The sequence below is a fragment of the Acanthopagrus latus genome, chromosome 8 (assembly GCF_904848185.1).
Source record: "Acanthopagrus latus isolate v.2019 chromosome 8, fAcaLat1.1, whole genome shotgun sequence".
In the NCBI taxonomy this organism is placed as follows: Eukaryota; Metazoa; Chordata; class Actinopteri; order Spariformes; family Sparidae; genus Acanthopagrus; species Acanthopagrus latus.
This window is the reverse complement of record NC_051046.1, coordinates 13,095,064-13,117,021: the sequence shown is the minus strand read 5'-3', so window position 1 is coordinate 13,117,021 and position 21,958 is coordinate 13,095,064. Positions and strand designations below refer to the sequence as shown.

The window sequence follows — 21,958 nt, the reverse complement described above, 5'->3', positions numbered from 1 at the left end:
GCACTTACGAGCTGTCGGCAGTGATTAATGGCAAAGGAAGATGACCTGCTAACTCCCACGGTATGACTGGGCAGAGCGTGTTTCATAAATATAAACACACACACATATATACACGCACGCACACACACACACACACAAAGGCCCACACACAAACTCGCTCAGATACACGAAAACACAGGAAATGGGTGTGTTGGGATTTTAAGGGTCATATGTTGGTTGTAGGAGTGTCACCCTGACATCAATCTCTGCTGGTAATTGTGGTGAATTTTTTTCTGAGCGCCCCACAAAAAGGAAGTGGGAAGTTGAGCGCCTCATATGTATTCATATTCAATCCGCCCATGTCTGCAATAACAAAGACTTATCCACATTTTTTTTTTTTTTCCTTCCGTCTGGGTCTTTTTCAAATATGTAAACACTTTCATTCACATCTGTCTGTGTCCTCTTAACATCTCTGTGTTTGGAGGCAGCATTTTTTATCTGTCTTTATATCGCACTTTGCAAAGCTAATGAGCTTTTTCCACAGCCAAGCTCAAAACAAGTCAAGTAGATGGAGTGAGAATTCTCCCCGATGGAGCAGATGGGCAATCGGTGGCTCAGCCTGGCAGCGACTTCACACTGTAGGACCAGCAGGAGCCGGTCTAACTGGCACTAGAACTGATAGTTAGGCTTTGTGGCAGAGTGGCGAGAATTCGAGAGGCACCATTCAAATTGATGTGCACATTTACCGGAATCGTTTCGGACTTTATACACACCATTTGACATCTGGTCGGCACCAAATAGCTGCTGGATTTTGTGCTCATTTCACAAGTGTCCTTCAGCAGTATCTGGCGTGTGGAGCAACAGAAAGCTATTAGCTTGAGTGATGTGTCTGTGTTTGATTTGACTGTATCCACTCCTGATAAACGGTTGTTGAGATGATATCAACACGTCTTTCCTGCTATATTTCTGACTGACAGGAAGGCGGTGGTGAAAATGCACTCGAGCCGGAGAGGTGAGAGGAATCTGGATGCTTGTTCCTTCAACTTTCTCATCTAGAGAAGTTGGTTTCAATACATTCATGGACACCTTTAGAGCACACACACACACACACACACACACACACCATTCACAATCGTAACAGGCACTTTCCTCACCCTTTACGCCTGCACATGTGAACACAGACAGAATATTAAAATGCATGTGTATGAACGCCAGTTTGCTCGGGGCGTTAATGAAAGCGCTATGAAGTAGCGTAATGTGCTGTAAGCAGATTAGCTTATTTGATTTTTGTCTAAGGAATTCATTTTTGTCGCTGCTCACTACATGCTTTATGATTAAACACAGAAAAGTGGGTCTCATTTAAAAAGCACAGATTAATGTTTACGACGCACATCTTTTGTCCTCCAGGCCTGTGTGTGTGTGTGTGTGTGTGTGTGTGTGTGTGTGTGTGTGTGTGTGTGTGTGTGCATATTCAGAATGATAACAACGGTGATCATTCTCCCACTTGCTCAGACTTAGAAATTCAATGTATACCACCCCAGATCATTTGGAGAGCGGGCCCATTAAAGGTCCATATTTCATGTGGTAATTCTCAAAAAACTGTCATAAGCCTATTGGAGCATTAACATGTGTTATTAAAAGCCAGTGAATGTATGGGAATCTGTCAAAAGCCAGAATAATGCCTCTGTCAACATGTTTAAAGAGAGGGCCACACAATGGCGACATAAATGATACATCACAACGGTACTGACAGCCTGAGCAGGGACCCCATACGCTTTGTGCTGCTGAATGATCCGTTGCAATGTGCGTCGGTGTGTGTTTGTGTGCGCCCGTTGCGTCGCATTCACCCGTTATTCCAAACGCCACCCTCAGCTGGTCAGCCGGACCACTGCAGGGTCGGCGCATGACGACCCGGCTCTTATCTGCCATTGGCTGAAGCGGGCATCCATCTCAGCATCTGCCAATCACACTACCATGGAGACGGGCTGGCAGCGCTGAGGTGATGGCAGGGGTCCGGCACAGCGTTGCCAGGAGGAAGCTGTGTGTTAATATGGGTGGTGAAAGATGCCAGTGGCCAGGGGGAGAGGGGGTAAGAGACTCTGTGGGAAAATGTGTGTGTGGGGGGGGGCGTTTGCCACATGAATGAAAGAGAGTTTAACTGGCAGTAAAGGACACCTGGAGGTCTGTGGAGCTGTATGTGTGTGTGTGTGTGTGTGTGTGTGTGTAGGTGAGCATGCATGAGACTGTGCATGTGTATATGTTTACATTATTATGTTTTTCCATGTGCGCACAGTCATTCGGTTTGAACGTCCTGTGAAAGAACCCAATTGTGTGTGTAGATAAAATGTATGTTTTCACGGACGGGCTCTGAGCACCAAACCAATTTTTAGCCCATATGCATGCATTCACGGAACAATTGCTCTTTCATTTAGGCCTCCATTGTATCTCACAGCATCCATCATCCATAAACTCCTGAAGGCAAGGCCACACACACCCACACAACACACACACACAAACACACACAGCGAGGGCTTATTGTGGGAGCTGCCAGTGTGGCTCTAACCAGCTGAAAGTACACAACCGCATATGGTCAGGCATGAACAATTACATACTACAAATACTCTACTAATTAAATAAGCCCGTATTCTTCCGTGATACACTGCACATATACAAAATATGAAGAAAATAAACATTTAGCTCATTGCTTGAGGCCGGGCACTGCTCCCATCCAGTGATCAGGAAGTACAAGCCACACAAGCATGAATGATAAATGGAATACAGGAACACCACGGGAGCATTAATATACCCCCCTGAACTAATGTGTCATAATTGAAATGAATGTTGTTCTGAATCAAACAAGTGTTGTGTGTTTCGGAGCCCCACCCTGCATGATAGATGAGACTTCTACATCTCCGCACAGCCCTGCAATCCATCTAAAAAGGCACACACTCACACAGTCGCAAACTCATGCTTAGTATATACAAATGCCAGTATGCATGTTGCTAATATGGCTGAACATATTGTAGCAGTGAAATGTTGCAAATTTGTGTCTCGTTTTCATCGTTTTGGCCATCACTTTCTACCAGAAATGGTGCGATTTGTTCCAACGAAGTAACCACTGGGAATAATAACAACATCACTATGGCAGAGTTCGACAAGAAACAGTCGAGGATCAGCCGGTCACATGTGTTGAGAACAAGCCAACAGTGTTCAAGCCAATTTATTCAGAGGTGGAACCAAAAAAATGCCTCACTGCACTGGAAAACTAAGTCTCCAGGCTGTGAAAGATGTTTACTGACGATTTGGGTAATAATTTGACCATTCTACCTTCATTTTCACCTAAAAAATGAGTCTAAAACCTCTTCGATCTTCAGGCTTTTCATCCTTTTAGTGATATTGCCACGTTTTCAGAGCCTTGCTGAGCACAATGTTGTTATTACTGAGTGGAGGGATGGCCAAAGCCTTGAAAATGAGTTCTGTATTGACAGGGAATTTCCCCTTCCCGGTTTCCCTGTTTTTGATGGACTCAAGCTGCAATACAGGGGCCTGTTTAAATCTGGGTTCAGTCCCAGGCTCAAGATGTGCGTGCATTATGTAAAGCATCAGGGTGAAATGTTGCTGAAAGGCCTGTTTGGAGTGACATAGCCGAGTCTTGCTGAGTGCTAGTGTGAGGCCTGTGGAGCAGCACCCAGTGGAGGACAGCCAGCTCCGTGCCCCAGGAGAGGCTTACCACACTGGGTGGCAAAGTCACTAAACTCCCCTTCCCCCGCCCTGCTAGTCCTTGAGCACCCATTTCTTCTTCCACCCTTCCATCCCGTCCATCCATCCATACGTCCATCCATCAGTGAAGCCCATGAGCGGCAGCCTTCTGTGGGTGTGTGTCACTGTAGCTTTGGCAGGCACACACCACAGCTTCAGCGGCAGGCGCCAGGGCTAATTTGATTTTTAATTCAACACGACTCCTCGGCTAATAGTTTGAGCTGGGGATTAATTAATCTGATTTGACTTGTGCTAATTTCTTGCACCCACGTCCCTTCTCCCCACCCGTCAAATGCAGCAAACAAACAAACTGGTGAGGCCGCGGTGGTCTCGCAGGCTCTGTCCTGACACACATGTTGAGTATGAGGGATGGGGACCTGGGGCGACAGGTGAGGAGCCAATGGAAAGCCTAGGGAAAGCAAGGCATGGTGCCTGTGCCGCAATTGCATGTGTGTGCATACAGTATGTGTGTGTACCTAAATGTGTCTATGGCAGGCGGAGGCTGGAGCTGAGCCTGGTCTGACAGAGGAGTGCTGGGAGGCAGTGAACTAATCACGGCAACAGCCCGGCTCTTGTAAGGAGGGCGAAGCACAGAGAAGGTCACCAACTATTTTTGCTGCCAAAATATGGGTCAGATTGGATCTGGGTGAGTTACTCACACAAAACACACATGCTCTCACACATAACATAACTAACATAAAAAAATAAAAAAAAATAAAAAAATGGGCCAGGCAACGGAGCATTCCCGTTCTTCTCCAAGGCTTTTAGAGGGAGGAGAGCCAGATCCAGTCAGGGCCCTAAAGGGAGAGACCAGGAGAACCACTAAGCTTCCTCTTCTTACAGACTCACACAGAGCACTTCCACTTCTTCTAATACTCTCTGCAAGGGAACTTTAAAAATGAATAGACCTCAGAGTGCAGCCCGGATGGCGTGCACTTTGTGGAGAAGGCTTTGTGAAATCACTTTCTCTCTCAGTTTGCACACCAAACCCACAGATGCCCACACACTTGCAAGGTGCATATGGAGGTATAGAGGATAAGTTTTACATCACAGCACAACAAAGATGCGTTTCAAAGTCAGCCTTCCGCTTTGCTGGAATGATGCAAACCCACTAGTGTTCACAGAAATGTGTCAAACTGAGCAGTCTTTGAGTCAAAGCTCTCTCTGTCTTTCTTCTATCTTTATTTCTCTCCCATTCTCTCTGGCATGTAACCAACCTCTCTGCATGGCAGAAAATAACATTGCTCCGCTCAAGAGAGACCACACATGGGAGAAACAGCCTACGCCTGCTGCTCTCTCCTGCAGGATACAAAAAATAAAAATAACAAAAAACCGGCCAGCATCTAACGCACCGCTTTGAAATCTCTATCGCAGTCGGTCCAGCTCCTGCTCTCCCCTATTTCTGCTTTCCCAGTCACCCTGGACCTTTTTTACCATACATTTGGATGCAAAAAATACAGCGAGGGAGGGGAAAAAAAGCACTCAAATTCTCAGCATGTGCACACAAATACATGTGTGCTCTCTGAAAAAAAAAAAAAAAAAAAGTGAATATAAACACACACGCATCCGCAGCTTCACTCACATATGCATGAACATAAGACATGCTGTAAACCGCGCACACGCAGAGAAGTGAGCACACCTAGTGAAGCCGTGGGAGTTCAAATAAGGGACTATGTTTTCCAGGAGAGCCAGTGCACACTAAGTGAACCAGCAAATTCCCAGCTGCAGTGCTCCGGCAGTTCTACTGTACCATCACACCTGAGAGGCCACCAGACCTATGCTGCTGGGATGTATGGCCAACACTAATGGACTAGTCCAGAGTCTGCTGTGGCTGAACCTTACATTAATAATGGATTATGTTATATTCTGTTTGAATTCTTTGAAGGTGGGTTCGCTCTGTGCTTCTAAGGAGGCTTTGCTCATAGAAAGCAGCTACGGCGACATGGCTTGTGATGCATAATCACCCGAGCATTCCTCTGGACTCCGAGAGCACCCAAATGTTTAGCCACCTGTTAGCAGCTTCCATGCGTTGTGAGATCGTGGGGGGGGATTGGGCGACGAGGGGACAGAACAGAGGCTCATTCTGGGCATGGAAGGTTGGGAAAGTCCTGTGCCAGCAAAGCAGGCAGATTTACAGCGAGCCGACCCGGCGGATCTCGAGTCTGATCTAACTCTTTGCCGCAGAGAACACAAATCACCTCCCATACATAACCCTGCCCCTGACAACTCATTTCATCTTCCGCACTAATGAATTCATCATCAGGAGGGATCTGCCTTCGGGTGCCTCAGCCCTGAGCAGAGAAGGAGTAATGGCTCAGATAAGTCATCATCGTCGTTATCATCAGCAGCAACCAGCGCCACCTCGCCTCATAGCTCGGGAGCAACAGTTTGGGACTGTGCGGCGTCCTTGACGGAGTTGCAACTTGCAACTTCGGCGGTGTTCAAGGTTGCGATGAGGAGGGATGTCGGAGCAAAACTGTCACAGATGCGCATCCTGAGTGTGAGAATCAGCATGAGTGTGCGTATGTCAATGGAATTTGAATGTGTTGTGGTATGAGTGGATAAATCACAGAGTGGAAGAGCTCTTATGGTAGCAAGCAAGCTAGTGTGTGTGTGTGTGTGTGTGTGTGTGTGTGTGTGTGTGTGTGTGAAGGAGTCTAAGCGGCGCAGTCAGGGAGCTGTCAGCAGAGAGCCAGGGAGCAGGCTGATCACAGGGCTGCAGTGCGTTTGAAGTCTCCCAGGGACTGACAGCTTCTCTCCCCATGGGAACCCCCTTCCCCTCGCCCCTTCTCTCCTCCCTGCACCACCCCTTTCTCTATATCACTCCTCTTTATCCTCCATCTCTCCCTACCCTACACGGTACCTCCATCCCTGTGTTTTCTCCTCATCCCATTGATGGAAGGGGGTTATGCAGAGGCACACTCGCGCTCCCCTGGGACTGTTAGCACCTCCCAAACAAGGCCCTTTGTTCGGCGGGAAACACACCTGCGAGTGTGTCTCTGTAAATACTGACATGATGAGCTGCCATCTCTCATAGTCTGACATTCTGGCTGACATTCAATCTGGCTTGGTGGCGAGAGGGCACAGACAGCCGACCTTCAGCCTGGAGATGGATGAGCGTGCAGACGTCAGGATTCGAATGCGTAATTGCGCATAATGAGAAGCATGGACCATTCATTACTGTGTAACTCTATATGTTTTTATTTCCGCATTAAAATTAGTCTGTAGGCATGATTACACTTTTTGCTGCGCACCCCCCGCCCGCTCCCCTCCTCCTGGCCCCTCCTCCACAGGTCAAGGTGCAGCAGGATTTCATCTCTGATCGCGCCGCGTGTTAGCATGAGCCCATCCGTCATGGGGACAGAGTGTCGGCTGGATGTCCCTGTCACTAAGCTGTCCATTTTGTCAGACGGCCAGATTCATCATATTGAGATGGGGACTGATCCTTTGCGAGCAGAAGCCAACCGCCCCGCAAATACATACAAATATGCAAATTAACGACAAAATAAACATCACCCTGCAAACGAGCCATCCATCAATGACCGGTTTCTCAGCAGCTCAGCATTGGCACGGCAACAACAATCAGCCACTCCGTCAGGGGGAGTGATGGAACGCCACCCTCTCATCTTCACCCCCACCGCCCCCCCCCCCCTCCTTACATCATTCACATACTGTCTTCCTTTCATTGGTCCCTCTTTGCCATTTTTCATGCACACTTTCTCCAATTTTCTCCTCTCGCACTCATTCCCTTAATCTCGAGCACTTTGTCAGCCCCATGTTGGCATTTTCGCCCATCCATTTCCCTCTCCTGTCTGCTTTCAAAGCTCTCTCCTCCATTTCAAGTGCCTTTTGTTCGTCATCGTAATTATAAATCTGGAGACGCTTAGGATGAATACTTGTTCTGTCTTTGTGTGTGAGTGGGTAATGATGTGATGGGAAAAATTCTGCCATTAGGGGAGCAATGCAAATCGGACCACATGTGACATTTTATTTCCATCCAGGGCCCGGCCTGTAGGGTCCAATAAGTCACCTCATCACTGCTGTGCGACACTGCTGCTCATGTAAACCCAGATGAAATAAATAGGAAGGTACATAAGTTATTGTTTTCATCGTTTAATCTACGTCGTTGCCAAACTTGAAAGCTGTGTGAGTTCTTTTCAGAGAGCCAAGAGGCTGGAATGGAAAGAAAGAGCTCTTAATGGAATAAAAGTCAAAGGAGGGAAAAACACGGAGCTGTTGGAATTCTCCAGCAGCTGAGTCAGTCCAGACTCATGTTGCTTTTCTGGCAGTGTGTGTAGACATCCCCTCCGTGCATGTTGCACACACACACACACACACACACACACACGCACGCACATGCACACACACACACACACACATTCACACACACAGCATCTGAAAGTTTTACTGTAAAACGTGCTGCAAAGGTCTCTGATGTGCAATTAGGTTGTCAAACTATACTACGCAATATAACGAAATGAATCACTTTACACACTACCTCGTCCATTAACTGGATATTGTGACTAAATGAATCCCTCACTGACACCTGGAGTTTTTCCTGCCAGCCCTGCGTACCTCGAAATAGAAACATAGCTGCGGCTGTGCCTCGGCCAGACTAGTTTATCACAGGCCCCTGATGGGCACATTTAAAGAAACCACAGTCGATTCACACTCCTCTATCAACATTGTTTTTAGCTCAAGTTTGTATGATTTTGCACCAGCCATAGCGAAGCAATTACGGCATCATAAAGGTTTGTGGTTAGCCACCCGGCGGCTAGTGTGTGTGTGTGTGTGTGTGGGGGGGGGGGGGATCTCCTGCCTTGAGGCAGCGGAGGAACGAGCCGCAGCTCAGCCCAGAAGCAGAAAATAAGGCATTCCTCAGACTGCCCCGGGTGCCACTCCAATTGCTCCATTGCATTCGAGCTAATTTGACAATGAGGGGGTGTAAAGTTCTGACGACCCAGTAAAAAAAAAGAAAAGTCAAGTCCCTCAAAGCTTCGCATTTTTATTACAAATGTAGCGTGAAGTGTATTGTTATTCAGAGGGAGTGGAAGCTCGTAAAATGTCCTTGTCTCCGTCTCCACGTCCCGGTGTCTGTGTGTGTACAGTAATCCACGTGGTGAGAGAAAAACACAAAAAACTGAGGAAGAGGACTGGTGATAGAGCGCTCGTATTTGCATGCAGTGTGGTCATGCATATATATATATATATGCAGTGGTTTTATGAGCTCTCCGTAAAAAGCAGCGGAGGGTGACATGGGAGGGGAATTATCTCCGTCGAGGCCGTCCTGTCTACTCGCTGCAACAGCTCTGACCACACAAACCACGAGACATCCCCACACAGAAAACACCAACCTCTCCGTCTCCACAGATCACCGCCTTTGTCTGTTTATTCCGGCTATCTCTGTCTTGTTTTTTCTTGCTGTCTCTCTCTCCAGTGACTCCTAAAACGATCTACCAACTTAATAGTCTTCCCTCCCTTCTTAACGAGCATGATCTTATGATTTCAAATCTCAAACAAATTCAGCGATCTTAATTTACCGCTGATCTTCACCCCCCGTGTGTGCCACGCTGTGGTGGCGGTTCACTGAGGTTTCATTCTTCCCATGCTGAGGTTCACGTTGGTTCTAGCGCTGATACATCTGTCAGCCACATGTTTCCCCTAAGTCAGCCGCGGCGCTAACAGCTGTACACAGCTGGAGTGTGTATGCGCTTTTGAGTGAGAGTGGGTGGTTATTTCTTTATTGAATTCTATGTGTGCGTGTGTGTGTCTGTGTGTGTGTGTACATGTTGACGTCCATGTGTCGCTGTGTCCCCTACATACCTCCAATGGGATTAGAGCCCCACCCTGTCTTAAACGCTCTACGCTCAACACTAGGCTCGGAAAACTCCCTTGTGGAGTTGTGTGACCCTTTCGTCCTCACAGATCCCTTTATATTTGTCACAACAACACTGAGCATCGAGTGAAATGCTTTGAAGATAATGTAGTGGAACAATAACGGAACGAGACAGCACTTGATCACTGGCTCTCTTATGCACAGCGATGTTTTGGTGAGCTCATTGATGAAGCTCTCCTTCTCTCTCTGGGACCATCTCTTTTCAGCCCTCCCAAGGCAGAATAGCCGTCGCTCCACAGATGTGACACCCTGTCTGTAGGCCAGCCAGGCCGCTGCCAGTTAGGGTATGAAGGGTGTCTCGTAAAATTCCCATTTACAAAATAATTGTGCAGACAAATGAAGTAAAGGAAAAATGTGCATGTAGACAGCGGTGCCACCATGGGAACCAAAAAGAGGGCTATGGTCGCGCTAATAAATCAAGCTTCTATTCCGCCTTTATGAAGGCTCCATTGAGTCCAGAAGTCTACACTGAGAGGGTGCAGGAGAGTCAGCGGTGCGAAGATCTCTGAGGACAGATCCAGTGACTGGCGCTGTGAAACCTGTATGGCATCACTGCCTTGCAGATTGCACATACTGCAACGGAAAGCTATACAGACTTATTTAAACACACACCGTGCAGAAGCTCAAAGTCTTACAAGCTGCTGCCTATCAGTCTGTGCAGCCCTTTTCTTAAAACTTTTCAAATTAATGAGAGTGAAGCAAAGGTGACGCAATCCTTGCTTGGATGCCTCCCCAGTAAACAGTGCTGCCAAGAGCGAAGAGCTGCCCTGGCCGGGGTGAAGTCAGCGTCTGAAGAACAGTGGAGTTAGTCAGGATAAGTGAGCCCGCTGGGCAGCAGTTCTGGGCCAGTAGCCCTGTTCTCTAAGGAGTTCTTTATGGCCAGTCCATCACCCCGAGAGAGCCCCCACCCCTGCACACAGGGGCTCCATCCGCACACACTTCATCTGAGTCTCAAAATCCTCATTGTGTGTCCAGAAATGGGTCACACTTAACTTTATTTTCATTTGCCTCTTTACTGTGTAATTAGACTGCACTTGTCAAAACAACTGTGGGTCTAAATTTGTCTTTGTATTTTGCAGTATTTGGAGAAAAAAACAAAAAAACAAAGCACATTGTACATTCAGAGACAGGAGGAACACACAGATACACATTGACAGCAACAAAATAATTCTGATAATAAGGATAATTAGGACAGAAGAGTTGAAAATTTTTACAGTGAACCAACAACAAAATCAAATAGTGACCATTTCCTTAAATGTTTTCCAAAACCCTTAAACACTTCTTTCCGTAATGATCAATATGACCTTGTATTTTAGTGAACCAAATTTAATTCAACCAGTCGGCTGCACCTTTTTCTCTCAACTCAACATTCGTCCAGCTGACCTGATGACATTATTCTTTTTTTCATAAATGAAGTTTGGTTTTGTCTCTCAGAGGCCTCATTTGCTTCGTTCCTCAATTTCCTTTCCTCATCTCATATTCAGTTTTCTGTTTTTCCTCTTCCAAGCATCAATGAAAACGCATCTGGCCGAACCCGACGGTCACATCATTCATCACGGGCCTGTCACAGCCGGAGTGGGGAAGCGGTCTTGTGCTCTTTCTGGGAACGGATGCGGATCACTGAGCTGGGTCATGCTCGCCGCGATGCTCCATAGTTCCAGAACTGGGACGCAATCTAAAGTATCTGAGAGTGTGTTTGTGTTAAAAGGCCAAGCTAAGTTGAGCATTTGATGAGAAGCTTGTGTTGGCATGAGGAGCACGGCTGAGGAAGCCCTCTAAACAGATTACAGCGGTATCTCAGGAGAACTTACCAAAGCCGAAGGCGGCTGGAGCAGGGATGGGCGCCGACTGGACTGGTGTGGAGGTGTAGAGGCCCGTCACCAGCAGACCATCAAAGGATACGCTGGTGGAGATGGTTACTGAAGAGACAGAAGAAGGAAGATGTTACTGCAGTTCTACAATCAGCTCCTCTTTATGTCACAAAACACCAAAGCAAAAGAGGAAATAAGATATTTAAGTATATTCTTCTCGCATGTTTTAGCGATCCTTTATTGTTAACTCACTGGAAGATAGACAGTAAATTTACTGCCGATAAGGTGTCAGAGATCACAAGTACTAGGTTGAGCTCACACTTCGAAGCGACACTGATAATTAGCCTGGGTGACGTACACACGTGTGGACGGGAAGTCTGGAAGCGTATACACACAACAGCTCTCCAGCATGGTGCTGCTAATGAGAACCGTGCTCAGGTGTTAACAAATGTTAATGTAAAGTGACCATTAGCTGTGAGGCAGATGAGACCGAACGCCCTGCAGGAGGTGAGGAGGGCACACAGATGTGCAAGCAGGTGTTATATATATATTTTATTTATATATATGTTTCTCTCTTTTTTCATTCAACCCTTGTGCCAACAATGCAGTGATTTAAATTAGTGTAATAATAGGGTGTTTAAGGCAAATATGCTAAATATCGCACTTGTGTTTATGTCTATGATAGAGGAGAAGACAAAACAAAGCTCATAATAAACTACTTACTGAGCAAAAGATAAATAAATATGGATGTACGGATGTGGAATATACAGAGGAACACAAAGGAGCCTGCCAAATGGCAGTTCGAGTCACTTTTAAAGTAGTTGAACAAAAGAACAACACGGTAACATCACCTCACAGCAAACAGCTCAAGAGTGTAATCCAAGTCCTCCTGAACAAATCACTGTGCTTTAATCAAAGCCTGTCGCTATTGACAACCATATTAGAAGAGACGGATGAGCTAATTGGCCGTAACCCTGATAGCCTAGCTAAGCCTCTATTCATTGCAGGTCACCACAAATAGCTGGGCAGAGCAGAAAACTGCCAGAGGTCTGTTATCCAGTTGTACAGATCTACAGCTTAGTGTATCCAGCAGCAAGTTAACTATCGATCCACTCGGTAAACAAAGGCCCTGAGTGACGGGACCACAGAGCCGGCTACATCACCGGAGGAAAAGAGCTCAGCCACTGGACTGCTTCCAGCCAGACAGATCAGAGCACAGGGGAAAAGTCTGCGGCTCAAAGGAGCCGACACAACCAAAATATATACTTTCACACACTGAGGAATGAAGCCCTTTGCAGTTGGGAAAAGATGGAGGCATTGTTATTTCCTGACCCTGGAATCCCCCCTGCTTTCGGGGGGAAACGTGAATAGGAAAAGGAGGAGACACCCGCGGCGTCGGGCGTAGAAAGAATAGAATCATGTCAGTTTGGTCTCGGGGGCGTTTATTCTTCTGGGCTTGGCGTGTTTTCGATGTGGGAAATCAGGGCAGACTCCTGTGTGGCCCAGTCTCCCTGCCTGTCTGTCTGTCTGTCTGGGTGACTACATTAACATGTCCTCACACCAGGCGCCCAGCAAGTGTGTGCGTATTTGTGTGTGTGTGTGTGTGTGTGTCTGAATGTGTGTGTTGTGCATGTGTATATGTATGCTGGATGTGCTGTGAGGAGCACAGTTCAGCCCATCTCTCCCCTCCATGTCACGGCCTCAATAATTCATCCTACAACTTTTATTGTATCCAGACATTTCCTCCTCTCTTCTACTGTCACAGGTTTTTACACACAGATACAGTATAGCTCCAAGGCTGTATTTAAAATGCTCTCTGCTCTAATTTACTGTATACAGCAGTAAATCACATACTTGTTAAAGCTGCAGGGCCGAAGTTTCTAAATCTCACACGCAAATCTACAAGTGTCTTACTGCAGCTATGTAGTTTACATCTATTGTTTTAATCCTCTGCTGAAAACTCGCAAAGATCCAAAACAATTACTGAAAGTCCTTTTCCAAACATGAGAGGATTCACATTTCCATCACAACACGGCTACCCACTTCACTGTGTGATCAGTTAATATAATGCGCTGGTCTTGAGTCAATGACATTTAAAGAGCTGCACCTTCTCCCGCTCTGTTTAAGACTGCACTGTGCAGCTGCTATCTGTAGCTATCTGCCTGTCTTCATGCAATTTCAGGCTGTTTTGGGTTTTTCTGGCATCTACCACTTATTTCTTGAAAAACGGAGACAGGATGACAAAGTGGATCTGAAAGAGGAAGAGGAAGCCATCGATTATCCCTGACTGAGCTGCAACAGCTAGTCATAGTCAAAAGAAAATCAATCGCCAGCTATTTCGATAACTGATTATTCGCTTCAGTCATTTATCAAAGTAACAACGTCACACATTGGTTGGATCCAGCTCCTACAAATGTGAGGACCTGCTGCTTTTCTTTGTCATTTACGATAGTAAATGACCGTCAATTTGAAAAAAAAAAGGGGCTCTGACTCACTTTAGACTCTGGGGAATTGTGATGGACGCTTTTTCTCATACATTTTAAAGGACTCATTGCTTAACTGTGAGAAAGAAAAATTGAAATAACCGCTGGTTGCACCTTAACACCATGGCGAGCTTTGACCTGAAGATAGATCATTACCGGGACAACTCAGACTGGTGTTTGAAACACAAATCAAGGCACCACGGTTCAATTCAGAGCTGCCAAAAGTGCCAGTGGAGAAGCACTAATGGCAACGTGCATCAAACACAGTACATGCTCGGCGCGCTAGCGTTTGTCGAAGAAAGGTTTGCTCTTCATGGCGTCATCTGAACTGCCCAACAAGCATAAGTTCTAAATATTTCCCTGTTGTATGAACGGCTCCGATAACACTGCGCGAGCCACAAGTAATATCTCTGTATTCCTTCTTCTTGTCAGCTGTGTGAGCGCTGCCAAATATTATATCAGCATGTACAGCGTGTACAAGAAGCCGTATTGTGAGAAAGGCAGATATTTTGCTTGGCAACAGAAGAATTATCATATTCAATCCATGTTGCTCGGCGCACCTCTAACACCGCAGTATCAACAGAACGCAGGGAGACGGGGCCTCCTCATTCAAAGCAAGCAATTATCATGTCCACGCTGAGCATACGTGTGCTCTTCTTTTACGCTATTTTTTGCTGCCCAAGAATACATTACCTATTCAACAAATGTGGTGAGACAGGTTATGAGTGTTTACATTATGTTGTATTGATCCAAGGCCGTGGCGTGATGCAATATTTAATGGAGTAATGGACCGGGTGTAAAGCACTGACCGGGCTTCATCAGCCTCTGTACACACACAATATGCTCATTTCTGCTTTTCCACTGACCTGCATCACCAAGGTTACGCATACTCCATTACTCTCCACAGACACTTGCACATGGGCTGCACACACACACACACACAGAAAAGATTTTTTCTGCCTCCGCCATGCTATTTCTTTCTTTATCCACCGCTTTCACCTTTCTTCCAGCCTCTCTCCCTCAGCCTCGCTCCTATTTGAGGAATCATGGTTAAGAAAAAAAAAAAAAAAAAAAAAAACGCTCTCTCCTGCACTTTCCCCATCTACTCCCTTCTCATGCATTTTCTGCTCCCTCGCAGCAGTGTGCCTGCTCTCCGTTTGATGTGGAGGTTGGGGTGGGAGGGGGGAGAAAGAGCGGAGGGGAGGCAAAGCTGGGGGCACAAGGTTACAATCGAAAAACAAGAGCAGGGGGCGAAGGAAGAGGGTTGGAGAGGATGGGTAGTAGTGGAGTGGCCCACGGAGAGCAGCGCTACCTGATCAATACAAATGCAAGATCTAAATTATTTAGACAGGGCCTCTAACACTCGACTTGCACTCGCCCATGGAACGCTACAGACGGATGAGCCAATCAAATGAGATGAGATGAGATGAGATCCAATCACCTGTGGGGGTGCTTTACACACTTACACACACACACACACACTCTCTCTCCGTCTCTCTCTCTCACACACACTCACAAACACACACACTCACACACACACAGATCTAAAGGAGGAGGCTGGCGGCCTTTGATGGTAGCCTTTAAAATTCTTGTCCATACTTCATTTCTGAGTACTGTTCACTTGGCCGAGGGGGATGAGAAGCCATGAGGCGGGAATGGGGCTGAACTTTATTAGCACTCTCGTCTAACACATAAGGAGGTTCTGTTTGTGTGTGAGGATGTGTGTGTGTGCATATTTGTGCTCTTGTGTGTGTTTTGGAAACGAGTGAAGAAAGCAGGTGTTTGGCTGGCACAGTCTATCCAAACATCTGGACTGGAATTCAGGTAAGGATGCACAATAGTATTGGCACTTTGTCAGTACTGGCGGCTGAGGCTTTTAATAAAACGTCGGCCTAACATGAACGTATCTGCCGATATTACAGGCCAATACAACGGCGCTTTGGTGATGAGCACCAGCTCGAACCGCTGACTTGAGCAGTTCCCTTACTCTGCCCAGTGAGTGTGTTCATTTTGAAACACATTATTTGCCAGTGGACCATCACAATAAGAATATGCATAATAATAAGTTAATTTCACCACAGGGGAGGCTTTATGCCCTTTTGCAGTTAGATTTCAATAATATGTCTGTATATCAGCCAAAATGAATTAGGAGATATTGGCATATCGGATATTGGCAAAAATCTAATTTCATGCAACCCTAATTTCTGGCTCCTCCTACCGAGAGACTTAAAAGAGACTAAAGGCTTCACTATGAAACGTGTTGTAGGGTGGAAACAGATTTTGGATTAAGGACATACATAAAGCTGCATTAAAAGCCATTTTAAATCACAGGGGGCATTTCGATACGATTTGGGTGTGCACGACTCGTGAGAGAGCACACAAATCTAAACTTAAGAGAGCAGTTCTTCTGTGTCAGTTCTGAATGCCTAATTATTATTTGGGGTTGGGTTTGGTGTTGGCAGAGTAACATGTGGATGTTACAGCTGTTCTCTCCTTCCAGCAGTCATGTGCCCCTTTAGCTCGTGACCTACAGGCGCCCTTTGCTCCCGATCCCTCCCTCCCACTTTAACTCCACACCGGGACCTCCACGCGGTCGCGAACAAGTCCAGAGCTGGCAGTTGCGAGTGCACCTGACATAGGTCTCGCCAAACACTCATTACACTGTATGCATGGCACTCGCGATCAACATGCGCACGCTCACACTTTATACTTGAACACACCACAGAGCACATCCCTTGGCCCTAAGCCAGCATGTAATATTGATGATGCGATGTGGTATGCCTCATTACAGACACACACAACCGTGCTCCTACTCAACTATTGATGGGCCTGGGGCTTTCTTCACCTCTCTGGATCCACCAGGAGTAATGTTAAAGCACAAAGTACCAGCACACACACACACACACACGCACACACACACACACACACACACACACTCTTAAGCAAAATACTGGCTTTGCTGACACGTCCCCTCAGAGCTCATACGCCCAGCGTTGACTAATCTGTAATGGAAAATTAATCTCTGCAAAACTCCATTCAGCAAAAATAAGATCACAAATAATTGCCAGTAAAATCTGAAAGCCCATTTTTCATCTAAGTTCATCCATGTGCAGAGCATTATCGTACTTGTTTCATCTTGCCAATTCTTGGTTTAAAATTGTTTGATGAATTCATCAGCTAGGATGTTACCTTGCAATCAGGAACACCGGGACTGCATTAACTCCTGGGATTACCTGGCTGCATCATATTAACCTTAATGCTTCAGAAACATCCTCAACGTGGGACAAACAAGGTACTGGAAGAGGACAGTGAACAGATGTTTAAAATTTGATGAGATACTAGAGTACGGTTTTACACCAGTCCCAAAGCAGTGTGTGGTTGCCTTTGGAAACGAATGCATCTGAGGCAGACAGAGAATCAATTTTTCTGGTTGTTTCTTTATTTATAGTACAAGCAGTGAGAGGGCAGCCATGATTGATATATGGTTTTTGGTCGATTCCTTGAACAAGACGCAGGTCTGTTAAGTAGTGGAAAACCAAGACTAGTGCGGCCCGCTGTATGCTGGCTCAGCAATCACGGGGACATGAAAAATCGGGCCCAGTGGCATCCTTAAAGCAATAGTAACGTCTCCTTTAGGTGAAGAAAAAACAAGGAAGGCACTGCCGTCGGCAACAATTGGTGGCATGAGTTCATTCTTAGAAAACAGCATGGTGAGGGTTTAGGTCGGAGCTGGACAAAAGTCTGGGAGCTCCGAGAGAAGACAAGATTTATGTGGCAGCCTGGTCCACTTGTACTAAAGTCCCTGTGGATTGGCATGGACTGAACAGCTCCTTTCTGCTCTTTGTGTACAAACACACCCGCCGCCCGACACCACACCCACATTCATAACCTTTACTTTACTTAAACAAGTCTTGGAAAAAATAATTCGAAATGACCCAAGGCTGAAAAGGCACAGCTACACGATGTGGTTTTCTGATTTGATTTGGTAAAACACACTTACACCACAGAATGGAAATATTATAGTCTGTACAGTTGCATGATTATATCATAAGGTAGTAAGAGCCACATAGCGAGGCAACTAATTTGAAATGCAAAGTCCTACAAATGAGAGGCTGTAGCTAGAAGTATCATCAATGAAATCCCCATTTTTTTTTTTTCCAAGTGAACCAGGAGGACGCCCTTTTTGTTTCCAAATGGATGGAGGTTTTCCTGGCAACAATCTGGATAAAGATAGGCGACCATCTGACCCATATCCCACTGGCAGACACACACGTGCCCCAGAGAGGACCAGGAAATGGAGGCCAGACCATGGGGAAGCTATAGTTCCATCTGTTTCCCTGGCCATGCCAATGTCGGGGTGCCACTTCACCCTGAGCTTCCTGAAATGGTTCAAACTGTCAGTCACCTGAACGTGACGCCATGAAGGACAGGCCGCTGTTTTTCTTCTGACAAAGGAAGGAAAAGTGCGGTCCTTTAAACTGACCCCCGAGTCCAAGAATGCAGACAAACCGAATCTTGTTAAGTATGAACGTCTGTACAGTTTGAGAAGATTGTGTGGGAAGTGTGTTTCTGCACATATATGTGTCATGCGGTGTTCTAGTCAGGTCTTAGAGGCATCATTCCATTGCGTAACCTTCTGGCACCATCCTGGCCTGCCGGCACTGCCATCTGCTGCTGTGAAGCACTAGATCAGACACAACCTATCAGCCGCTGAGCTTCTACAGGTCTGTTTAACCACAACATCCTCGACATGTTTTGCAAAAGGGCTGAATGAGAGCAATTAATCTCTCGGGTCCGGTTTACAGGTCCTTTCATGACCAGATTATATCACACAGATCACTCTTGTTGTCGGTCCAAATCGCTCTGTCGAGGTTCTCCTCTGTTTACCGAGGAGGGGAGTTGAAGCCTTCCTGCCTGCTCAACTTGGCTTCACCCCTGCAACAGCCGTGGAGAAAAACAGGAGTGAAGAGGCAGTTCTGTCACACACATCCTGTTCCTCACACATAATCTGCTCCAGAATCACACTTCATTGTGCTGCTCTCGTACGACGCGATGTATGCGTGTGTGTCTGTTTACGTTCACATGAGCCTGTGTGTCACATGCTCGAACACGAGCAAGCACAGGTGCACAGGTGCGCAAGTTGTGCATCACAAAAATAAGGATCATTTCATTCTCTTCCTGAAGTCTCCAGGGTATAAGAACTGAGTTTTTATGCTCCTTTCTTCTTTCATGAATTCCGGAGTGGCACTATTTACATATCATCTACAAGTCATATTATTCTGCAAACAATGTACAATGCTTTTCATTCTTAGTGATGTGCGAAAGGGTTGACATTTGACTTACAAGGAAGATACAGCCCCACTGGGAATGCATGTCCATGAATCAGCGAGGCCAGATCAGTTATGACACGGCTTCTCTTCATAGTTTCTAACTGAACATTGCATGTTCAGAAGGAGCACATCACGCTGTGACAACTCAAAGGCTATTCTCTTTACCTGAGACTGGCTTTGACAGCAAATCATCTCTACGGGCTTTGGACATTATTCATTGCTTCATTGTTCAGAGGCCTCAAACAGCACACAGATCTCATCTCAGTACCAATCTCTGCCATGAGACTCTTAATGGGTTTTGATAGGCTACAGTTCTCTTATGTGGATCTGGTTTTTATCAATCTTGATGAAATCTTGATGGAATGAGAAGGGAATGGACAAGGCAGCATTCTAAGTGCAAGAACAAGATACAACTGGATGAGAAGACATCAGATAACCGAAGCAACGAGCAATCAAATTATAGAGCATAAATTATTGAACATAATTGCCCAATATAGGCATCTTTAAAAGCAAGATATTTAGTAAAGATTCAGAACAAAGGGGAATGTCATTCAGAATGAGATGCATAATTGGTGGTTGCTGTAAAGGGTTATATTGTAATAAGGTTCAGGAACACCATGATTCTTTCCCTCTGTCGCTTGGTGGCTGCCAGGACTGGAGAGCGAGCTGTCCTTATGATCAACACCATGTGTTCTGCAGACAGAGAAAAGACTCCAGCCATCCAGTCCTGACAAGCAAGGCATCCTCCTTTCCTGACTAGAGTCATACTGAACACGCTAACACACGACTAAGGGTTTGACATGGGAACCATGAAACAGAAAATCTAAACATTTCTGATGTAAACGAAGGCAGGTTACAGAGGAAAGTTGCCACTGCATACAGCTTTAGCCTTCCCTAGAGGATATCCAAGGAATGTAGGAGAACGCTCGAAGCCCAGTCAGCCTTAAAAGACTGGGGTAAAACCCAAACCACAACTTCTTACCAAAACACACAGCGTAACGTTAAAAAAAATGTATATATATAATAGTCTACAGCACGCTCAACCCATGCACTAAACACATCCATAAATATGTGTAAAGAGACATCTTATCATCACACGCAAACCTCTTTGCATGGAAACCTAAAAACACACAACAAAACACAGACAAACACTCAGAGACAACAATCAAGCCAGCTGTGAAAGTACACACAGACAAAATGCAGACACTGGACAAAGACCAACACTGTTGCACAACTCCCTTTCCATCTCACCTGCTCCATCAGGAGCTGCCCTGATAGGGAACAGGAAGGAGGTAATGAGGGCCAAGCTGTCAACCACAGCCTATAACCTCACTGCCTGCTATGTCCCTCTGAGGGATACCAGGCTACTTAGCCTGTGTGACCCCCGTCCCCTTCCCACAACTCGTCTGTCCCCCACCTCACAGAATCACCAACAGACCGTCACAAACTGCTTCAAAAGTGAGCGAGCCATGCCCGGAAGGCGTCTGTCAAAACAAGACCTTGAGATGAAGAAGAGAAAGGATTTACACAGACATTTAGGGACGGGAGCTCATGTCAACATTAGTGACATCCTTTCAGTCTGGTTTGACAGATCTAACCACATAAGCCATGTCATTTGAGCAACCACTCCATACCAAGATCATTGTAGAATAAAGAAAGCAGTTCTTTATCATGACAAGCAGAAAGACACAACTGCGTTCTTATCCGGGCACACTCCACTTAATTGGCCAAAGTCAGCAATAAGCCGATCGCTAGGGGTCTGCAGAACAATGACCAAGGTGCAGAGAATTTAAATCTCTCTGCACTGACGTTTCAGAAATTTGTCCCACAGGCCATCATATCCAATATCTGATATGAGAGTGAGCACCGAATCACCTCCGTTATTAGACCTCTGTTCTGTTGGGTGCGCATGCTAATACAGCAATAAAAGAGGCAGTGTGATAGATCCAAGGTAGGAAGAGAGAACTTTTGGTAATTCAGAATCGCTCTTCATCATTTAATGGCCATAAAAGACCACTACAAATCAGAAGCACAATCTGGCTGGCTTTAATCAATTCCTATGTAAAAGGGCACTGAAAGTCTCATGAAGACACAATATAGGTGTGTTCCTTCGTCAGTGTGTATTCTACCACTCTTTACAATTCTCCTAAAGACAGGTACTATTAGAATTAGCTAACTATCCTATCAAATAGTATTCATTTTATCATAGCGCTAATTGTTTTTTTAACAGAATTAAGCCATGCATCACATGCAGGAATCAACTGAAAAACATCCTATCCTCACTAGAAAAATGGCTGTCGGGGTCATTCGTACAAGCAGTGGAACAACTCACATTTAGGTTTAGTGATAGGTGGCGACCTCTAGTGGCTACAATACTTATGACAGGGGCAAAGGAGGAGTTCAGGTGACGTGGTATAAGAGCAACAAAGTCCCCAGAAGGCAGTGAATGGGACAAAGTACAAGACTTTCATTCGCTGTTCATGTCCCATGCAAAAACAAGCCATCGGTGAGTTCTTTAAACTTACTTAAGAAACTAAAAGAAACACTCATGTGCATGTCATATATTTTACATTGCTAATGCAGGTTAGTCTTTGTAACCCAATAACTTTGCTGAAAAGCTAATCAAGTACTTTTTTGCCTAAACCTGACAACACTGAGACCACTTCACAACGTTACCACGAGACGTTGAGAGATGTGCTG

General features: G+C 45.9%; 1 protein-coding gene across 2 annotated transcripts in view; it reads right to left on the bottom strand.

The window, feature by feature from the left end:
- The window catches only part of reln (reelin), a 91,562-nt gene that overhangs the window by 57,520 nt on the left and 12,084 nt on the right, over window positions 1–21,958 (bottom strand). For both annotated transcript variants that reach the window (XM_037107303.1, XM_037107304.1), the window contains exon 2: window positions 11,446–11,553. In XM_037107303.1, coding sequence (XP_036963198.1) covers window positions 11,446–11,553 — 108 coding nt within the window. The remainder of the gene's footprint in view (window positions 1–11,445; window positions 11,554–21,958) is intronic.